Consider the following 24,701-nt stretch of genomic DNA (forward strand, 5'->3'; position numbering starts at 1 on the left):
ATCGCTAATTGTCAAGTTTCTCTTCGAAGCCATTCAAGTACCGAATGTGCTTGGCGAATGTTAAAAGCGTTTACATGAAATCTGAGGCATAAAATCACCTGGCTAAGTTGGGTGGAGAGAAAAAAAAACAAACCAAAAAACATTGAAGCAGTAAACTATTAAAAACATGTAACATTAAACTGAACGCCCGTGCATGTATGTAGCTTACAAACTTTATTCTACATACACAAACATGAAAAGGGAACAGATATCATCATTAAAATACAGAAACAAGTTGAATCAAAACTGACAAATTATGTTTCAAACCTACAGCTAGTTACTCTAAACAACAAATAATAAAGGCTTTTATTATTTTATCAAGTTTCAAATTCCTACTTCGACTCCATGTCTAGAGCATTTATTAATTTTTATGGAGTCAAAACATGGATTTTTAGTTTGAGAAAATAATGTAGACACCATCTCTAACCTAGTTTGTTGACACTTTCATTAAAGGTACTTAGTTGTAGGTTTAAAAAGCATCATCTTTGTGTTTTGATTAAATTTGTTTCTGTACATTTTGACGAACCCTATTATTCCCCCCCCCTTTTTTAAATTAACATTTGTCTTAATCTTGTATATTAGTTAAAAACACAACAACCCGTGTTTATTAAGAGAAAAATATACATTTCTATTGTCTTGGAGAAAGGCATTTCGATGTTTTATTTTCATTGTCGATAATACATTTAAAAACAATAACAGAGAGATAATTTGTATTTTACTTTTGAAGTCAAAAAAGGATGGTGAGATTTTTTCCCAGTCTTCGTTTCGTTACTCAGTAAGTTCCAACCAAAGCGGATAAGAGTTCAACATATGAGGGAGGGTTAAAACAACACCAGGTACGAAACAGTCTTTAGCTGAAAAAAGCACGTTTGGTGGTTTGTGATTCCCGTGTGAAGAGGAGTAGAGCCCAGGGCTCGTTAAAGAGTTGGATTAGGGTTAAGTAAAGTACGGGCTACATGATGAGGCATTTTCCTTTTTCTGCCCATGGATTATTTTTCTTGTCAGGAGCGTGAATCAATGGGTCAGTTCTTTCGTTCTCTTCGATGTATTCCCGTAGCCTAAAATATGAAAACAAGAGTATATATACAACACAAGGAGATTTCAATAATTTGAAACACTAGAATACATACACACTTTTAGTCAAGCAAATCTTAAGAATATCAAACTCAATAACGTATATATACACCCTACTATCTGTTCGATAGACAGGAAGACCTTTAAAGAAAATTAAACATAGTCTATACATACGTTGACGACTACCTTATCCCACACAATACATTATGATAATAATAACGTTTTATTGTCCGAGGTAACGTCATACTGTTACTGTTACAATGTATCATCGTATCGTACAGTACAAAATCTGAGACTTTTCGTTTAGTTTGTTTTGAATTTCGCGAAAGCTACACGAGGGCTATCTGCGCTAGCCGTCCCTAATTTAGCAGTGTAAGACTAGAGGGAAGGCAGCTAGTCATCACCACCCACCACCAACTCTTGGGCTATTCTTTTACCAACGAATAGTGGGATTGACCGTGACATTATAACGCCCCCACGCCTGAAAGGGCGAGCATGTTGGGTGTAACGGGGATTCGAACCCGCGGCACTCGGATTACGAGTCGAGTGCCTTAACCACGTGGCCATGTCGAGTCCTAAGATGTAACAAAGTTTTCTAACCACTAGATTACTTTTTAATAGAAAACCCGAAGTTAAATAAGAGTATCATCCCGCTATGATCATTATATTGTGCTTTAGTGCAAAACCAGAGGTGAAAGACTGTCTTAAAACTACTAGGACTACAGCAATAACGTTGTACAAGACGTAAGCTTTAAGATTTTCACAACCCATTAATAACATTGAATTATTTTGAAGTTGTAAATCAAGTAGAATGTTGTTTTATAATAAGGGTGGCTGTTGCACTGTGTTATAGTACAAACTGTTGAGACCACTGTACTGTGTTATAGTACAAATCAATGGGACCACTGCACTGTATTATTGTACAAGCAATTAGGACCACTGCACAGTGCTATAATACAAACTACTGGAACCATTGAACTGTAATATAGTCCAAACTACTGGGACCACTGTACTATGTTATTGTACAAACTATTGGGACCACTGTGCTGTGTTGTTGAATAAAGTGCTGGGACCACTGTATGGTGTTATAGTACAACTACTTGGACCACTGTACTATGTTGTAGTAAACACTATAAGGACCACTGTATTGTATTACAGCACAAACTATAAAGACCATTGTATTGTGTTATAGTATAAACTGTAAGGACCATTGTATTGTGTTATAGTGTAAACTGTAAGGACCATTGTATTGTGTTATAGTGTAAACTGTAAGGACCATTGTATTGTGTTATAGTACAAATGATAAGGACCATTGTACTGTGTTATAGTACAAATTATAAGGACCACTATACTGTGTTATAGTATAAACTATAAGAACCACTGTACTGTGTTATAGTATAAACTATAAGAACCACTGTACTGTGTTATAGTACAAATTATATGGACTACTGTACTGTGTTATTGTACAAATTATATGGACCACTGTACTGTGTTATTGTACAAATTATATGGACCACTGTACTGTGTTATTGTACAAACTATAAGGATCACTGTATTGTGTTATAGTGCAAACTATAGGGACCACTGTGCTTGTTATAGTACAAATGATAAGGACTATTGTACTGTGTTATAGTACAAATGATAAGGACCATTGTACTGTGTTATAGTACAAATGATAAGGACCATTGTACTGTGTTATAGTACAAATTATAAGGGCCACTATACTGTGTTATAGTATAAACTATAAGAACCACTGTACTGTGTTATAGTACAAACTATAAGGACCACTGTACAGTGTTATAGTGTAAATTATAAGGACCACTGTACAGTGTTATAGAATAAAGCAGTGGGACCACTTTACTGTGCTGTTGTAGAAACTCTGAGGTTACAGAATGTATTACAACTACTGGCACCACTGCATTATGTTGTACAAACCTTAGGTTACAGAAGGTATTAGAACTACTGGTATAACTGCATTATGTTGTACAAACCTTAGGTTACAGAAGGTATTAGAACTACTGGTATCACTGCACTATGTTGTACAAACCTGATATTACAGAATGTATTATAATTACTGACACCACTGCACTATGCTGTTGTACAAAACTTTAAGTGATATAATGTATCATATCGATTAACTCTTTAATTCAACAAGACACAGAGATTAAACTAGTTTTCTAAATCAGTATGACACACTGTGATTTTCCTAGTTTCTTAACTTACTTTGAGAAACTGTTATTCTGGCAGTTTTCTAATTCATTTTGACATACTATAAATCTGCCACCTACATAACTCTTATGTAGTACACTATAAACTTGCCACCTACTTAACTCTGACACACTATAGATTTGCCACTTGTTTAACTCAATTTTACACCTTGATTCTGCTAGTTCCCTATTTAACTGTGACCCACTATAAATCTAGGACCTTCCTAACTTTATGTGACACACAATGATTCTGCCACTTTTCTATTTAACTGTGACACACACAACTTCCTGTGACTCTGCCAGTTTCCAACTCATTCTGATACACAGCAAACACTCTCATCTCAATGTGACATGCTGTCATTTATGACAGTTTCCTCTCTCACTGTGTCTTGCATGATTAGTGACAGTTATTATTACTGTGCATCCTGATTTTCGTTTACAAAACTCATTACTTAATTGCCATAAAACAAGCAATGTTTTGTTACATGTCTAACATTTGTTTGATGAACTAAGATCTACCATAAATCAAGCAATGTTTTGTTACATGTCTAACATTTGTTTGATGAACTAAGATCTACCATAAATCAAGCAATGTTTTGTTACATGTCTAATATTTGATTGATGAACTAGATTACCATAAAACAAGCAATGTTTTGTTACATGTCTAATATTTGTTTCATGAACTAGATCTACCATAAAACAAGCAATGTTTTGTTATATGTCTAATATTTGTTTGATGAACTAAGAGTTACCATAAAATAACTAATGTTTTGTTATATGTCTAATATTTGTTTGATGAACTAGATCTACCATAAAACAAACAATATTTTGTTACATGTCTAATATTTGTTTGATGAATTAAGATCTACCATAAAACAAGTAATGTTTTGTTACATGTCTAATATTTGTTTGATGAACTAAGAGTTACCACAAGACAAGTAATGTTCTATAATAATTATCAAAGATTAATTACTTTTCTTTGAATTTCATTAAAGCAATTTTTAAGTAAACTAAACAGGAAAAAAACAAATAAAGAAGCCTAATTTATGTTACCTGTTTGTCATATAAAGAAACATTAAGGTTATTAGCATGTGAATACTCCTGTTATATAGTGTGACAAAAATAAAGGGTTTTTAATTTGTTTCTTCAAACATGCCAGTGTCTATGTCATTAACACTTTCATTCTAATGACCACTAGTTTCAACACCAAGTCATAACAGAGACAAATCCCTGAAGGCCTAAAAACAATAAAAATAGCTCATTAAAGTTCCAGGGTTTACAGAAAGGGAGAAAGAAAACAGAACTCTCTTTTGTTCTAAACGAGAAGTACAGATAGTTCATCAGAACCTTATTAGTGTGGAAATCAACAGTGCTCTTTGTGATGCAAATGGAGTTGGTTGGAACCTTATTAGAGTAGAAACCTTATAGTAGTGGTGTTACCTTATTATTGTGAAGACTACATAAATCGTTTTTAAGAGACCACAAACAAAAGTATCAAATCTCCATGACAAACCATAAATCATAACTTTTCACCAAATTAATTAACATGTGGTTTCTTCATAGGTAACAAAGGTTATGAAAATTTATTGGGAATAATCTCTTATGTTCTTTTCTGGTATTAATACTATAATTATTTATTATTAACATAATATTTAAGTGCTGTATCAAAACCTGGGTGTGCTATTAATAAAGCATTTGATTCATTTCTTACTCTCACATAAAGTTTGCTTGTTTTTATTAAGGCACAAAGTTACACAGAGAGCTATCTGGGCTCTGCCCACTTAGGTATTGATACTTGGTTTCCAGTGTTGTAAGTCCAAAAACATATTGTTGTGCAACTGAGTTTTCTCACATAAAGATTTTTTAGTTTGGGATTTGTGTGAAAACACCACTGACTACATTCCTGGGATCTCAAATAAATACCTTTGTAGTGCCTGTTACAAAATAAGAGTTCATAAATGAAAGAAGAAAAGTGTGAAAAGTGAAAGCAGGAAATTGATAGACAGAATAAAGTAAAGAAAACACTATACAGGAAATAATGAAGTGATCTTTATTAGACAGATGATAAGAAAGAGAGAGAGAAATTTCTTCAGAGAGATTAAGAAAAAAAACCAAAGGTACAAAGTGAGAGATAAAGAAACCTTTTTCATTAGACAAGAAATAACTGGAAATTGAGCAAGAAAAGGAAAGAAATTATCATTATATTATAATTGATGGAAAATACACAAAATGAAAATGAATGCATAAGGTGATAGAAATGAAAGAAACTATCAAACATATGGTAAAGAAAGTCTGAAGGATGCAGGAAGGAAGTAAGAAATCCTGTTAAATTAAAAAACCATGAAACAAACCAAGTAGACGTTTCTTTAACCTTAGGATAGATAGTATACATCTGGAAAAACAACAGTGAAACAATAATACCTGCTAAGTTTTATTTTATTCGTTTACTTACCTGTAGGAATGTTTGTTTTATTCTTTTACTTACCTGTAGGAATGTTTGTTTTATTCTTCTACTTACCTGTAGGAATGTTTGTTTTATTCTTCTACTTACCTGTAGGAATGTTTGTTTTATTCTTCTACTTACCCGTATGGATATTTATTTTATATCTTTCACTTACCTGTAGGAGTGTTTACTTTATTCTTTTACTTACCTGTAAAAATGTTTATTTTATATCTTTTACTTACCTGTAAAAATGTTTATTTTATATCTTTTACTTATCTGTAGGAATGTTTATTTTATTCATTTACTTACTCATAGGAGTGTTTATTTTATTCATTTACTTACTCATAGGAGTGTTTATTTTATTCTTTTACTTACCTATAGGAACGTTTATTTTAATCTTTTACTTACCTGTAGAAGTGTTTATTTTATTCTTTTACTTACCTGTAAAAATGTTTATTTTATATCTTTTACTTACCTGTAGGAATGTTTATTTTATTCTTTGACTTACCTGTAGAAATGTTTATTTTATCTTTTAATTACCTGTAGGAATGTTTATTTTATTCCTTTACTTACCTGTAGGAGTGTTTATTTTAAATCTTTTACTTACCTATAGGAATGTTTATTTTATTCTTTTACTTACCTGTAGGAGTGTTTATTTTATTTTTTTACTTACCTGTAAAAATGTTTATTTTATATGTTTTACTTATTGGAACGTTTATTTTATATGTTTTACTTATTGGAACGTTTATTTTAATCTTTTACTTACCTGTAGAAGTGTTTATTTTATTCTTTTACTTACCTGTAAATATGTTTATTTTATATCTTTTAATTACCTGTAGGAATGTTTATTTTATTCCTTTACTTACCTGTAGGAGTGTTTATTTTAAATCTTTTACTTACCTATAGGAATGTTTATTTTATTCTTTTACTTACCTGTAGGAGTGTTTATTTTATTTTTTTACTTACCTGTAAAACTGTTTATTTTATATGTTTTACTTATTGGAACGTTTATTTTAATCTTTTACTTACCTGTAGAAGTGTTTATTTTATATCTTTTACTTACCTGTAAAAATGTTTATTTTATATCTTTTACTTACCTGTAAAAATGTTTATTTTATATCTTTTACTTACCTATAGGAATGTTTATTTTATTCTTGTACTTACCTGTAGGAGTGTTTATTTTATTCTTTTACTTACCTGTAGGAGTGTTTATTTTATTCTTTTACTTACCTGTAAAAATGTTTATTTTATATGTTTTACTTATTGGAACGTTTATTTTAATCTTTTACTTACCTGTAGAAGTGTTTATTTTATTCTTTTACTTACCTGTAAAAATGTTTATTTTATATCTTTTACTTACCTGTAGGAATGTTTAGAGGCGTAGCTAGGGTTTTCAGCGCCAGAGGACAAAGTCAGTTTTCACGCTCCCTCGTGACAAAATGTAAGCCATAAGAGGGTCCGTCATGCTTTCCCGGAAATTTATGAGTTTTAGAACATGAAAACCTGCATTTCGTGGCGTATTTTTAGGGTATGAAGGAGATGAAAAAGTGAAATAATTGGGGGAACAACGGTACTTTGAAGATATAATTGAATAACAGAGAAGGACAGAATCAGAAACAAGAATGCATATAAAAGAATTAATGCAGAATTATTTTATACTAAAATAATAGTCAAATATAACATTGCGAAAACTTAAAACATTACTTTGGATATAGTAACCTGAAAAGTTAATATAAAGTAAAATAAATAGTTTGATATAATGCTTTGGATGTTATTATGTAACTTCAAAGAGAAATTCTTCTTGCCTTGGCTGCTGCAAATTTATCGATTAGTTTCTCAAAATTTATGCTGTCAGTAACCTCTCGCTCCGCACTCAGCAAAGCCAAGGCTGACAATTTTTCCACTGACAATCTCATGGCGCTGAGGCCATGGTAGCATTCCGAAAACTGGATCACGTAATAGACAATTTACCGACTTTGATCAGTGAAGTATCTGTGTAATGTGCGTTATGATTACTGATTTACAGCATATAATGTTACATTTCGCAACGTTTGCACAATGTTGCATAACAACGTTGATTATTCGCTTTGAAGTGACTGCATTTTGACATTTTCATAACGTTTAGACAACTTAATAGAAAAATGTGACCAATTACGACGTTGTGGCAACGTTACATAGCAACGTCCATTATTCGTCAGGAAGTGACGTTGCAGTCTGACGTTTTTCAACGTTTAGATAGTGTTTTGGTATAACGTGACCAAATCACAACCAAGTTGCGGCAACATATGACGTTTCAACTCCCAAATATGGGACACCGGGCATTAATTGGTTAAGAGGGGAAAACATTTCATTCTGAAATTCATTCCTAATTATGTAACATCAACTTGGTGCCCCCCTCCCTGATGCTGCGCCCGGAGAAAGATGTCCCCCCTTGCCTCCCCTAGCTACACCACTGGAAATGTTTATTTTATTCTTTTACTTACCTCTAGGAATGTTTATTTTATTATTTTACTCACCTGTAGGAATGTTTATTTTATCTTTTACTTATCTGTAGAAATGTTTATTTTTTCACTAGCATTTATAAATGACAAAAGGAATCACAGTGGTTGTTAACTAGGGTTAGTGTATTAGTCTACATGTGCTGGGATGTTTGTAATGTATTATGTCTTATTCTCATCAGAAATATACAGGAAACTCTGTGTCGAACAGTAAGCCTATCTCTGTAGAAACTATCAGATCAGGAGTCTCTGCGTGGTACAGTAAGTCTACTAAAGAAATTATCAGGTCAAGAGTCTCTGCGTGGTGCAGTAAGTCGACTGTAGAAACTATCAGGTCAGGAGTCTCCATGTTGTGTAGTAAACCTATGGTGTAGAAACTATCAAGTCAAGTGTATTTTTTCATGTTATAAGCCTGCTTATCTTGAAACAATCAAGTAAAGTGTATTTTTCCATGTAGCAAACCTGCTTATCTAGAATCTATCAAGTCAAGTGTATTTTCTCATGTGATAAGCCACTTATATAGAAACTATCAAGTCAAGGGTATTTGTTTTATGTGGTAAGTCTGATTATCTAGAAACTATCAAGCCAAGTGCATTTTTTCATGTGGTAAGCCTGCTTATCTAGAAACTATCATGTAAGTTTTCTATTGGGTAGAAACAATTATCTTGTGTCTCACTGTATTATGTGGCAAAGCTGCTCATGTATAAATTATCAAGACAGATGTCTCTGTGTTATGTGGTAAGACTGTTGTGTATAAATTATCAGAACAAATGTCTCTTGTCGTGTGGTAAACCTGCTTATGTATTAACAATCAGGAGAGGTGTCTCTATTTTTTTCTGAAAGCACAACAAACTCCTCAGCTAAAAGTCATCACAAACGAATTTGAAACTACATTAGTAAAATTATAGAAGAAAGTTTGAAACTAAATATTTACTAGAATAAACCGTAAAAAGTCTGAAACTACAGTAATGTTTTGGAGCAAAACTGTTGAAGCTAAGTCAATCTACTCGTAAATTTTCTAAGAGAAAAAAATTATACAACTTTCTAATTAGTAAAATTATATCCCAAACAAGTCTAAAGCTACAATAAATTTGGATAATACTATTAAAAATTACAGTAAAATTATGCATAGTACTGTATTTTGGTATAGGAGTTGGATAAAAACGCACATTATAATTAAACGATATTTTGTTTCTAATTCAAATTTATCATGAAGATTTCTTTAGGAATAAGTTCAGTCTACATTTATTTTTCATAAAAATCAAACAATTCATGAGTTATGAATGTGACATAAAATGTTCAGTTGTAATTCTATTGACTGAAATATGTCTCATGAAAGAGTTCCTGGAAGAAGGATGGAACGAAACATTTGACCTCACTGTTATCAACAGTATTTCACTGAAGAATGGATGCCATCACTTCTGAGAGGTACTTCTTTTAGAATTTATGTTTTTTGAGGAATTAAATGAAACAAACTACAATGTATCAATTATCATTCATTGTATTTTTTTCGTGATGAACGAAGATAGAAAAAAATACAATGGAATGTTCTGTTCTGGAAACCATTGGACTCGAGATACAGAATGTCACGTAACTATATAATTACCAATAAATGCACAAACGAGGAAAGTTATTATCTAATATATATTCATAGTAGAGAATGGCTATTTTTCCTTCAGCTCTCCATACTACAGCCTCAAACTCAAGTTAAAATAATTTGGAAAAATACGTTTTCTATTCGTACGTTTTGATAGCTGTATTTATTGTAGCCACTGGCAGACAGAGAGATACGCGACATGGTTCCATGTTTCTACCGGTAAACACGTTCACTGCTCACGCTCTTTTCGCGTGTTTTGTTGAAATGAATCATGAAGACTGCACTGAAAATTCAATTTCCGAGTAAAAACATGTTCGACGTTATGAAGGAATTTGAGTGTGACAAACCGTTAAAAGGTTGAAATAAACAGTATCTTATCTGTTCATTCACTAATAATAAAAACCAGCAGAAATCATCACTGTTCGTACATTTTAACAGTATCTCACATTTATTATTTTAACTGTAGTTGCTCCTTCATTGCACTATATTTTGAAACTTGGAAGTACATATTACAGAAGTCAATGTCAAAACACCTTTGCGGTCTGACGAAAGATCAGCCGTCCCCTGGTAATAAAAACACTTTTTAGCTTTACTTTCATTTATGACACCCCGTCCAAATGAAACAGCACAGACAAACCATTGTGTGGCTTTGTGCTTCACTACAAGAAAAACAAAAATCCAAGAAAAAGAAACCATTTAAATCTTCTAACTATCATTTTTCAGATAAATTTTCTCCTTCAGAGAAACAAAACTAGAAATGGTTGACATTCTTTAAGTCTAGATACACTCAGTTTGTCATCTCTACTAAACAAACACAAGAAAGGGTTGACGTTGAATAAGTCTAGATACACTCAGTTTTTTAGTTTGTTAAACTGTTTAATAAAAAAACAACTACCTTCATGTGGTCAGCTATTGGTCAGTTACCTCTTTCTTTCTTTGTGAACCTGACGATGACCAAAGAAGGTCGAAACGTTGTTCGCTCCTCTACATAGCGCTTTCTCTATTCATACCAGCCGTTTTTACATATATATTTTTCTCTACAAGTAGGTTTTCTCGTCATCACGGAAAATCAGTTTTTCTCAACTTATTCTGTGAATTTAGACATAATATCAATATAGCACTAAGTCTCAAATAAGTGAACTTTCATAATGCTGTACTTATAATTGTCTGAACCGACTTAAAATATTATTATTAACACGTACTCAGAAATGACTACAGATAGTGTTCAAAATTTTCATTAAAAGAGTCGAAACGAAAACAGAAGCGTGAAAAAAAAAGAAAATACAGTTTACAAACGAGAACCAAAGTAACAAAACAAGAAACACAGCCAAAACCAAAACTAAAGTACCATGACAAGAAATGAAGTGTAAACACAAGACATGAACTGCCTTAACACGAGCTAATGTATCAAAACAAAAACGGAAGTACCAAAACAAGGCCTTGAATGTCAAAGTAGAATTAATATTTCGGAACTAGAACTGAAGTACCAGCACAAGGAATTAAGTATCAAAAAGAGATTTGGAGTATCAAAATATAATTAATAAATGAGAACAAAAATTGATGCACCAAAACAAGAAATGAATTTACTAAATGAGGCCTAGTGTGTTCAAAACAAGAAATGAATTTACTAAATGAGGCCTAGTGTGTTCAAAACAAGAAATGAAGTGACTAAATGAGGCCTAGTGTGCTTAAAACAAGAAATGAAGTGACTAAATGAGGCCTATTGTGTTCAAAATGAAACTTGAAGTTTCTAAGCTAGAACTAATCTATGAAAACGAGATATGGAGCTTGAAAACCAAAATTAATGTATCAAAACAAAAACGGAAGAACCGAAACAAGAAATGAATTTTCAGTATGAGATCGTGAGTGTCAAAGTGAACCCTAAAGTATCTTAGCTAGAACAAAGTGTCAAAAGGAGACTTGGAGTGTGAAAACAAGAAATAATACGTCAAAACTATAATCGAAGTACCAAAACGAGAAATAAAGTGTCAAAACAAGAGCTAATATTCCAAAACCAGAATCGAATTACCAAAGTACCAAGACACAAAAATGAAGTATTAAAATACCGTCTAGAGCATCAAAACTAGAGATAAAGTGTCAAAACTAAAACTAAATTACCAAAACAAGATGTGTCAAAACGAGACCCGACGTGTCTAACATAGAACTAATATGTTAGTAAAAAAATTGAAGTATTCAAAGAACAAATGTTTGTTTGTTTAGAATTAGGCACAACATTACACAATGGACTGTCGTTGCTGTGCCCACCATGGGTATCCAAACTTGAATTTTAACGATGTGAGCCTGCAGACATACCGCTGTGCCATTGGTGGGTTACAAGAAATGAATTATAAAAGTTAGAACTGAAGTGTCAAAATAAAACCTGGAGTGTAAACTATAGCTAGAGTTTCAAAGATAGAACTGAAGTGTCAAAACAAGACCTGGAGTGTCTAAACTATAGCTAAGGTGTCAAAATTATAACTGAAGTGTCAAAGCAAGACCTGGAGTGTCTAAACTATAGCTAATGTGTCAAAGCTAGAACTAAAGTGTCAAAACAAGACCTGGAAAGTCTAAACTATAGCTAGAGTTTCAAGGTTAGAACTGAAGTGTGAAATCAAGACCTGGAGTGTCTAAACTATAGCTAATGTGTCAAAGCTAGAACTGAACTGTCAAAACAATATATGGTTAATGAGCCAAAGTTAGAACTAGGGTGTCAAAACAAGAACTGAAATGTCTAAACAAGAATGAAAGTATGAAAAGGTGAACCGAACTGTCAGGTTCGTTTTAAAGTAAAGAAGCACTTTAAGGCGCAATAAAATCGTGTAAAATTAAGATAGTGATAATATAGTTAGTTCATCTTAGTTTCAAAACTTTATTATTTTATTCAGTAATGACGAGAAAACCCACTTGTAGAGAAATCCCAACCAGCCGTTTTACACATATATTTAATATTTTATTATTTATTGTAACAATCATGAAAGATCCCCTTCATAAAGATCTTTCCCGTTGTCAAGCCACTCGCTGCCAAGAAGCTAGTTAACCTCAAACGCACTGAAATGAACTAAAACTGTAAACACATTGAAGGTGTCCTTACGAAAATCAAATTCAGACAAGTGTTGTAAGGTTAAATTTATATGCAACCACACAAAACCTTCTAAATGAATAAATTATAGAGATAAACAGATGGGTGGAGGATATATTTTGACAACATTTGCTACTTAAGTCAGTTTAGAATATGAACATTCTAAATACATCTCATGGTGTCAACGAAACATATAGACAAAACGTGTGGCCGTGAACGAAACATAGCAAACCTCTAGCATCGCTCAGAAAAAGAAAGATAAACAGTTTTCAGGCACGAAATCAATACAGTTACGTGATCTACTTACGCTTGTATAGATTTTGACAAAGGCCACCTCTCCATCTGGGCTTGATGTCGCATATTTTCAATTTGTTTCTTCAACACGTCCTTGTCCATTTCAACCCCTCAGATGCATTAGTGGTGTCGGTTGACGTAGAGATCCAGCCTTATATAAAACAAACTAGCCCACAAGAGGACGCTAACGTCGAAAAATACAAAACTGATTTTAAATAATTTCAAATAATAAGACTGTGAAAACAAGTTTAAATACAAATAAATTATGTTTATAATTATTTTGTTATTATTATTTACATAACACAGAACATAAAAAAACTAACAACTGAAAAACTCTAGAAACACAAACAGCAAGAAGAACTCAAAGTTCTACTAAGAATGTTTGTGAATATCCACAACCGAGAAACGTTAACAACAATATCAAGCCAAACTGTTTGTTGTACTGAGAATGTTAAAATGTAAGCAGTTTATTTTCCTGTTTTTACAGAAAAGCATTCGTCTACCTGAAATGAGGGAGGATAATTTGAAATTCAACTTATATTAAAATTTATCTTTCGTAAAGGATAGAGGCTCGTCTGTACTTCATCAAGGAGAATTTGCCTAACTCAACAAACAGAAGACAATCTATCTTTTTAGAAATAATAGAAATTTGTCTTTTCGCAAGGATACAAAATAAAATGTCTTTTTGGAATTATGGGAATTAATTATCTGTTAAGGACAGATTACAAATACTGTCTTTTTCAGTTTCATTGATACACGCAAAAGGAAATGCAACAACCTGATTGATATAGAATGATAGCAAACGTTCTTACTGACAAAGGATAAAACAAAAGTGGTTGGTAGAGAATGACAGAGAACAGTCTTACTGATACAGGATAAAATAAAATACCATAAAAGATATAGAATGACAGAGAGCACCCTTACTGACACAGAAAAAACACCCTGGTTGATGCAGAATGACAGAGAAGACTCTTACTGACACAGGATAAAATAAAACAACCTGGTTGATATAAAATGATAGAGAACACTCTTACTTACAAAGGAAAAACAACATGGTTGATAGACAATGATAGAAAACACTTTTAGTGACACAGGAAAAATAAATCACACGGGTTGATATAGAATGAAAGAGAGTACTCTTACTGATACAGGAAAAAAAAATAAACTGGTTGATATAAAATGACAAAGAAGTTTCTTACTGACACAGAATAAAAGGAAACAACCTGGTAGATATAGAATGATGAAAAACACTTTTACTGAAACAGGATAAAATAAAATACCCTGGTTGATACAGAATGACAAGGAACACTCTTACTGACACAGGATAAAACAAGGTGGGTGATATAGAATGATAAAAAACACTTTTAGTGACCCAGGATAAAATAAAATACCATGGTTGATATAGAATGACAAAGAACACTCTTACTGACATAGGATAAAAGGAAACAACATGGTTGATATACAATTATAAAAAAGTGTCTTACTGATACAGGATAAAAGGAAACAACCAGGTTGATATAGAATAACAGAGAACACTCTTACTGATACAGGATAAACCAACTTGGGTGATAAAGAATTAAAGAAAACACTCTTATTTACACAGGATAAAAGGTAACAATTAGGTTGGTATAGAATGACATCGAACACTCTTAATCACATACGATAAAAGAAAACAACGCATCCGATATAGAATAACCTAGAACGTTCTTACTGACGCAAGATAAAAGGAAACAATCTCGTTCATATGGGATGAGAGAGAACAGTCTTACTGGTAGAAAATCAAATAAAAAACGTGGTTAATAAAGAATAGCAAATAACACTCTCACTGACATAGGATCAAATAAAACAACCTCGTTCATATATATTGACATAGAACAGTCATACCGACACAGGATAAAATAAAACAGCCTGGTTGATATAGAATTTCAGAGAACACTCTTACTGACAGAGGAAAAAAACAACATGGTTGATAGAGAATGATAGAAAACACTTTTACTGATACAGGATAAAACAATTTGTTTGATATAGAACGATAGAGAACACTCTTACTGACACAGGATCAAATAAAACACTATGGTTGATATAGAATGACAAAAAAAAACTCTTACTAACAGAGGATAAAATAAAATACCCTGATTGGTATGGAATGACACTGAATACTCTTACAAACATAGGATAAAAACAATGTGGTTGATATAAACTGATAGAGAATACTTTTACTGACACAAGATAAAAAACAACATGGTTCATATAGAATGACAAAGAACACTCTTACTGACACAGTATAGATCAACTTGATTGATATAGAATGACAGAGAACACTCTTACTAAAAGAGGATAAAACTACTTGGCTGATAAAAAATGATAGAGAACACTTTTACAGACACAACATAAAATGAAACCACGTGGCTGATATAGAATGACAGAAAACACTCTAACTGACACAAGATAAAATAAAACAACCTGTTGATATAGAATGACAGAGAACACTCTCACTGACACAGGATGAAATAAAACACTTTGGTTTATAGATAATACCATTGAACACTCTTCCTTACACAGAATAAAATAAAACATCCTTGTTCATATAGAAATAGAGAGAGCACACGTCTGACAGAAGATAAAAGAACCTGGTTGTTACAGAATGACAGAGAGCACTTGTCTGACACAGGATAAGAGAACCTTGCTGTTATAGAATGATAGAAAACACGCTAACGAAAAGAGGATTAAAAACCACGTGGTTGATATAGAACGAGAGAGTACACTCTTACTGACCAGGAAAAATCAACCAGGCAGATATAGAATAACAGAGAACACTGTTACTGGCACAGGATAAAATAAAGCAACCTCATTAATATATAATAATAGAGAATACCCCTACTGACAGAGGATAATATGAAACAACCTGTTTTTTTTCGAATGACATAGAACACTCCTACTGGCACAGAGTAAAAGGAAACAATTAGGTTGATATAGAATGACAGAGAACATTCTTAGTGACACAGAATAAAACAATTTCGTTCATATAGAACGACAGCGAACACTCTTACTCACGAAGAACAAAATGGAACACCCTGGTTGATATAGAATGACAGAGAACACTTTTACTGACCCAGGATAAAAGAAAACAATATGGTTGATACAGAATGAGAGAGAACACTTTTACTGACGAGGGAAAAATGAAACATGTTGATATAGAATGATAAAGAACACTTTTTCTGACACAGTATAAATTGAAACGATCTAGAGAATATAGTACGACAGAGAACACTCTTACTGACACAGTATAAATTGAAACGATCTAAAGAATATAGTACGACAGAGAACACTCTTACTGACACAAGATCAAATAAAACACCCTCGTTGATATATAATGACAGAGAAAACTCTTATTCACACAGGATAAAGTGAAACAACTTGATTGATATAGAATGACAGAGAATACTTTTACTAAAGGAAGATAAAATAACTTGGCTGATAAAGAATGACCGAGAAAACGTTTATAGACACAGGATAAAATGAAACCATGCGGTTGATACAGAATGACAGAGAACACTCTTACCTGCATGAGAAAAAACAAACTGGTTGATGTAGAATGAAAAAGAACACTCTTACTCACCCAGGATAACACAAAATACCCTGGTTGATACAGAATTACAGAGAACACTCTTACTGACGATGGATAAAAGAAAACAACCTGTAGATATAAAATGATACAGAACACTCTTACTGATACAGGATAAAACAACTTGTTTGACATAGAACGATAGAGAACACTCTTACTGACATAGGATAAAATAAAACATCATGGTTGATATAGAATGACAAAAAAAAACTCTTACTAACAGAGTATAAAATAAAACACCCTGGTTGATATGTAATGACAGAGAACATTATCACTGACACAGGGTTAATTAAAACACCGTGGTTGACATAGAATGACAGAGAAAACTCTTACTAACACAGAAGAAAACAACATGGTTAATAGAAAATGATAGAGAACTCTTTTACTAACACAGGATAAAATAAATCACTCTGGTTAATATAGAATGACAGAGAGCACTCTTACTGATACACGAAAAAACAGCCTGGTTCATGTAGAATGACAAAAAACACACCTCTTTTCCCAAGATAAAATAAAACAGCTTAGTGGATATAGAACGAGAGAGAACACAGTGATTGATTTAGTATAACATAGAACACTCTCACTAACAGAAGATAAAATAAAACAATCTGCTTGATGTAGAACGACAGAAAACACTCTTACTTAGACAGAAGAAAATAAAACACCCTGGATGATATAGAATGACAGATAACACTCTTACTGACACAAGATAAAACAACGTGGATGATATAGAATGAGATATAACACTTACTGACACAGGATAAAAGGAAACCACATGGCTGACATAGAATGACGAAGAACACTCTTAATGACACAGGTTAAAGAAAGCAAAGTGGTTGATACTGAATGATATAGAACGTTGTTACTGACACATGATAAAAGGAAACAATCTCCTTAATATAGAGATAGAGAACACTCATATATTGTGTTTTAGTTTGTTGTCGATATGAAATGTAGATTTTACTTTGTTGTGAATATTATGTAGTTATTTTAGTTTGCTCTCTATATTATTTGATGATTTTAGTTTGTTGTGTATATTATACATTGATTTTAATTTGTTGTCAGTATTATATGCAATTTTAGTTTTTTGACATTACAATATGCTCATTTTAGTAGTTTTCCATATATGATCATTTTGGCTTGTTGTTCACATAATATGGTTATTTCAGTTTGTTCTCAATATTATATGTTAATTTTAGCGTGTTGTCCATATACTACAGTGATTTTAGTTGGTTGTCTGTATTATAGTGTGATTTCAGATTGTTGTCAATATTATAGGCTGATTTTAAATTGCTGTCCATAGAATATGGTGATTTAGTTTGTAGTCAATATTATATACTGATTTGGGCTTGTTCATATAATATGATGATACTAGTTTCTTGTAAATATTATATTTTGATTTAACTTGTTCTCCATAAATATGGTGGATTTAGTGTATTGTCTATATCATATAGAGATTTTTGTCGGTTTATCAAATAAAATGGCGATTATAGGTTGTTGGTTAGATAATATTGTAACTACTTTCTTGTCTATAATATATGTTGATTTAATTTGTTATCTATATTATATGGTGATTTTAGTTTGTAGTCAGTATTAAATGCTAATTTTAATTTGTTGGTCATATAATACGGTGATTTTACTTTGTTGTTAATATTGTATGGTGATTTCAGTTTCTTCTCAATATTGTATGGTTCTTTTAATTTATTGTTAATATAATATGGTGATTTTCGCTAGTTGTTCATGTAAGATGGTTATTTGCATTCGTTTTCAATATATTCTCGTTCTATCTTGTTGTCCATATAACATGCTGATTTTAGTTTGTCATCTATATTATTGTTGATTTTACTTTGTTCTGAATGTTATATGGTAATTTTCTTATGTTATTTTTATTATATTCTGATATTAGTTTGTCGTCAGTATTATACTTTGATATTAGTTTGTTGTTAGTACTATATGGTAATGTTTTTTGTTAGTCATGTTATATGTTGATTCTAGTTCCTTGTGTATTTTATATGGAGACTTAAGTTTGTTGCCTGTATTACATGTTCAACTTAGTTTCTTGGCTATGTTATACGATGATTTTAGTTTGTTGTCTATATTATATGGTGATTTTAGTTTGTTCTCTACATTACATAGTTATTTTAGTTTGTTCTATACATTACATGGTGATTTTAGTTTGTTGTCAATATTATATGGAGACTCTAGTTTGTAGTTTATAATATATGTTGATTGCAATTCATTGTCAATATTATACGGTGATTTTAGTTTGTTATCGATATTATATAGTAATTTTACATTGTTGCCCAAATAATATCGTGATTACAGTTTGTTGTTAATATTTTATGGTGATTTTTGTTTGTTGTCAATATTATATGGTGATTTCACGTTGTTTCCCACTTAATATTGTGATTTTAGTTTGTTGTCTATAGTATATGGTGATTTTAATTTATGGTCTATATTATATAATAATTTTAGTTTGTTTGTATATTATATGGCGATTTGAGTTTGTTGTTCATATTTGTTCATATTATATGGCGATTTTGGTTTTTTCAATAGTATATGTTGATTTTAGTTGGTTCTTAATATTGTATGGAGATTTATGTTGTGTCAATATCGAATGCTTATTTCAGACGTTGTCCTTATAATATGTAGATTTTAGTTTGTTCTTAAAATTATATGTTGATTTTACTTTGTTTTGAAAATGACATGGTGAATTTATTTGGTGTCTATATTATTCGATGATTTTGTTTGTTGTGAGTATTATCTATTGATTTTAGTTTGTTCTACATATTATAAGTTGATTTCAATTTTTTGTGAATATTATATGGTGCTTTTAGTGTTTTGTCAATATTGTACGGTAATTTTTGTTTGTTACTGATGTTACATGTTGAGTTTAGTTCCTTGTCAATTTTATATGGTGATATTAGTTTGTTGTTTGTATTATATGGTGATTCTAGTTTGTTGTCAATATTATAGGATGATTTTTGTTTCTTCTTTACATCATATGATGATTTCTCCTTCTTGCTAATATACTATAGCGACTTTAGTTTGTTATCTATATTATATGGCGATTTTCTTCTCTCTTGAATATTATGTGTTGATAAAGTTGGTGTTATATTATATGGTGATTTTAGTTCATTCTCAATATTATATATTGATTTTACTTTCTTCTGAGAGATATATGGCGATTTCCCTTTGGTATCTACATTATTTGGTGATTATAGTTTGTTGTGAATATTATATCTCGATTTTAGTTTGTTGTTAACATTATATGGAGATTTTTCTTTGTAATCAGTTGATTTTAATTTGTTGTCAATGTTATATGATTATTTTAGTTTGTTGTGAATGTTGTATGGTGATTTTACATTCTTGTCCATATTATATAGTGATTTAGTTTGATGTCAATATTATATGGTGATTTTAGTTTGTAGGGTATAGAGTATGAAGATTTTAGTTTGTTGGCAATGTTATATGGTGATTTTACTTTGTAGCCAATATAATATAGCGATTTTAGAAAATTGTAAATGTTATATAGTGATTTTAGTTTGTTGCCAATTTAATGTAGGAATATTAGTTTGTTGCCAATTTAATGTGGGAATAATAGTTTGTATTCATCAATTCTGTATAAAGAATTTAGTTTGTTGTATATATTATATGGTGATTTTTGCTTTCTCACAACATTATATTGTGATTTTTCTTTGTTGTCAATATTATACAGTGATTTTAGTTTGTTGTAAATATTATATGGTGATTAAAGTTCATTGTACATATTATATGTTGATTTTACTTTGTTCAGAATGTTATATGTTGACAATCCTTTGGTGTATATATTACATTGCGATTTTTGTCTGTTGTGAATATTGTATGTTGATTATAGGTTGTTGTCAATACTATATGGTGATATTAGTTTGTGGTCAATAATATATTTTGATTTTAGTTTATTTTCAGTATTATTTGGTAATATTTGTTCGTTAATTATGTTATATGTTGATTTCAGATCCTTGCATATTTTACATGGTGATTTAACTTCGTTGTCTATATTATATGGTGATTTTAGATTGACCTGAATATTATATAGTGATTTCGGATAGGTTTCGACATCAAATGGTTATTTCATATTGTTGTCAATATTATATAGTGATTTAGCTTGATGCCAATAGTATATCGTTATTTTCATTTGTTGGCATATTATATGTTGGTTTTAGTTTGTTGTCAATATTATATGGGATTTTTGTTTGTTTTCAATATTATATGCTGATTTTAGTTTGTTGTCTATATTATATAGCGATTTCACTTTGTTGTCCATATAATATGGTCATTTTTGTTTGTTTTCAATATTATATGTTGATATATTGCGGGTTTTAGCTATTATACGGTGATTTTAGGTTGAATCAATACTAATACCTTATTTCAGTTTGTTTTCCATAAAATATGGTGATTTTATATTATTGTCAATATTACTTGTCGATTTTACTTCGTTCTGAATGTTATTTGGTAATTTTAATTTGATGTCTATATTATATGGTGATTTTAGTTTGCTGTCAGTATTATAAGGGAAATACTTTTTCGTTAGTCATGTCATATGTTGATTTTAGTTTCATGTATAATTTACATGGTGATTTTACTTTGCTGTCTATATTACATGTTGAATTTTGTTTCTTGTCTACACTGTGCGGTGAGTTTAGTTTGTTGTCTATATTGTATAGTGATCTTCGTTTGTAGTGTATGTTCTATAGTTATTGTAATTTACAACCATGTTGTACAGTGATTTTAGTTTGTTGTAAATATTATATGGTGATTATAGTTCATTGTCCATAATATAAGTTGGTTTTACTTTGTTCAGATTGTTATATGTTAACTATCCTTTGGTGTCTATATTACATTGCGATTTTAGTCTGTTGTGAATATTGTATGTTGATTATAGATTTTTGTCAAAAGATTTGGAGATAATATTTTTCTCCTATATTATATGCTGATTTCAGTTTGTTGTCCATATTATATGGTGATCTTTGTTTGTTTTCAGTATTATATGTTGATATTAGCTGGTTTTTTAATATTATATGGTGATTTTAGTTTTATTGGATATTATTTGCTTCTTTGAGATTGTTGTACACGCAGTATGGTGATTCTAGTACATTGTCAATATTATACTTTGAATTTAGTTTGTTCTGATTGTTGAATGGTGATTTTCCATTTGAATTCTATATTATTTGGTGATTTTAGTTTGTTATCTATATTATATGGTGATTTACCTTGTTGTCCATATAGTATGTTGAGTGTAGTTTGTTTTTAATATTTTATGGTTACGATTTTAGTTTTTAGTCAATATTATATGGTGATTGTAGTTTCTTGTTAATATTTAATCGTTGCCATTTTAGTTTGTTGTATATATTATATGGTGATTTTAGTTTGCTGTCAGTATTATAAGGGTAATACTTTTTTCGTTACTCATGTCATATGTTGATTTCCCTTTGGTATCTACATTATTTGGTGTTTATAGTTTGTTGTGAATATTATATCTCGATTTTAGTTTCTTGTTAACATTATATGGAGATTTTTCTTTGTAATCAGTTGATTTTAATTTGTTGTCAATGTTATATGATTATTTTAGTTTGTTGTGAATGTTGTATGGTGATTTTACATTCTTGTCCATATTATATAGTGATTTAGTTTGATGTCAATATTATATGGTGATTTTAGTTTGTAGGGTATAGAGTATGAAGATTTTAGTTTGTTGGCAATGTTATATGGTGATTTTACTTTGTAGCCAATATAATATAGCGATTTTAGAAAATTGTAAATGTTATATAGTGATTTTAGTTTGTTGCCAATTTAATGTAGGAATATTAGTTTGTTGCCAATTTAATGTGGGAATAATAGTTTGTATTCATCAATTCTGTATAAAGAATTTAGTTTGTTGTATATATTATATGGTGATTTTTGCTTTCTCACAACATTATATTGTGATTTTTCTTTGTTGTCAATATTATACAGTGATTTTAGTTTGTTGTAAATATTATATGGTGATTAAAGTTCATTGTACATATTATATGTTGATTTTACTTTGTTCAGAATGTTATATGTTGACAATCCTTTGGTGTATATATTACATTGCGATTTTGTCTGTTGTGAATATTGTATGTTGATTATAGGTTGTTGTCAATACTATATGGTGATATTAGTTTGTTGTCAATAATATATTTTGATTTTAATTTATTTTCAGTATTATTTGGTAATATTTGTTCGTTAATTATGTTATATGTTGATTTCAGATCCTTGCATATTTTACATGGTGATTTAACTTCGTTGTCTATATTATATGGTGATTTTAGTTTGACCTGAATATTATATAGTGATTTCGGATAGGTTTCGACATCAAATGGTTATTTCATATTGTTGTCAATATTATATAGTGATTTAGCTTGATGCCAATAGTATATCGTTATTTTCATTTGTTGGCATATTATATGTTGGTTTTAGTTTGTTGTCAATATTAAATGTTGGTTTTAGTTTGTTGTCAATATTATATGCTGATTTTAGTTTGTTATCTATATTATATAGCGATTTCACTTTGTTGTACATATAATATGGTCATTTTGTTTGTTTTCAATATTATATGTTGATATTAGCGGGTTTTAGATATTATACGGTGATTTTAGGTTGAATCAATACTAATACCTTATTTCAGTTTGTTTTCCATAAAATATGGTGATTTTATATTATTGTCAATATTACTTGTCGATTTTACTTCGTTCTGAATGTTATTTGGTAATTTTAATTTGATGTCTATATTATATGGTGATTTTAGTTTGCTGTCAGTATTATAACGGTAATACTTTTTCGTTAGTCGTGTCATATGTTGATTTTAGTTTCATGTATAATTTACATGGTGATTTTACTTTGCTGTCTATATTACATGTTGAATTTGTACACTATGTGGTGTTTTAGTTTGTTGTCTATATTATATAGCGATCTTCGTTTATAGTGTATGTTCTATTGTAATTTTAATTTAAAAGCCACATTATACAGTGATTTTAGTTTGTTGTCTAAATTATATCGTGATTTCAGTTTGTGTTCAATATTATATGGTAATTTTAGTTTTTTTCTCTATATTATATGATGATCTTAGTTTGTTGTGATTTTAATATGGTAGTTTTGGTCAGTTGTCAATTTTATATGGTGATTTCTGGTCGTTTTATATATTTAACTGCTATTTTTGCTTCTTCTCAACTAATATTGTAGTTTTTTGTTGTTGTCAATAGTATCTGGTGATTTTACTTTGTTGTCAATATTATATAGTGATTTAGCTTGATGCCAATTTTATCTGGTGATTTTCGTCTGGTGGCATATTATATGGTGATTTTACTTTGTTGTCAGTATTATATTGGATTTTTGTTTTTTTCAATATGATATACTGATTTTAGTTTGTTGTCTATATTATAGAGCGATTTCACTTTTTTGTCCATATAATATGGTGATTTTTGTTTGTTTTCAATATTATATGTTGATATTAGCTGGTTTTTAATATCATACGGTGATTTTAGGTTGAATCAATATTAATTGCTTATTTCAACTTGTTGTCCATAAAATATGATGATCTAAGTTCATTGTCAATATTATTTTTTGATTTTACTTCGTTCTGAATGTTATATGATAATTTTCATTTGATGTCTATATTATATTGCGATTTTAGTTTTCTGTCTATATTAAATGTTGAATTTTGTTTCTTCTCTACACTCTGCGGTGAGTTTAGTTTGTTGTCTATATTATATAGTGATCTTCGTTTGTAGTGTATGTTCTATGGTTATTGTAATTTACAACCATGTTGTACAGTGATTTTAGTTT

General features: G+C 30.5%; 1 protein-coding gene across 1 annotated transcript; it reads right to left on the minus strand.

The window, feature by feature from the left end:
- Window positions 1-665: 665 nt before the first annotated feature.
- Window positions 666-13,404, minus strand: LOC143237275 (guanine nucleotide-binding protein subunit gamma-e-like). The gene is made up of 2 exons (XM_076476346.1): window positions 13,245-13,404; window positions 666-1,097 (listed from the first exon to the last, which is right to left on the minus strand). The coding sequence occupies exons 1-2, from the start codon at window positions 13,331-13,333 to the stop codon at window positions 992-994; spliced, it is 195 nt and encodes a 64-aa protein (XP_076332461.1). The 5' UTR covers window positions 13,334-13,404; the 3' UTR covers window positions 666-991.
- Between the last annotated feature and the right edge of the window lie 11,297 nt (window positions 13,405-24,701).

Source organism: Tachypleus tridentatus, chromosome 13, assembly GCF_004210375.1.
Source record: "Tachypleus tridentatus isolate NWPU-2018 chromosome 13, ASM421037v1, whole genome shotgun sequence".
Lineage (NCBI taxonomy): Eukaryota > Metazoa > Arthropoda > Merostomata > Xiphosura > Limulidae > Tachypleus > Tachypleus tridentatus.

Excerpts from the sequence above, each read along its gene's own strand:
- LOC143237275 (XM_076476346.1), bottom strand. The coding sequence starts at position 13,333 with ATGGACAAGGACGTGTTGAAGAAACAAATTGAAAATATGCGACATCAA. Across the intron at positions 1,098-13,244 it reads TTGTCAAAATCTATACAAGC|GCTACGGGAATACATCGAAG; the intron begins GTAAGTAGATCA and ends TTCATATTTTAG.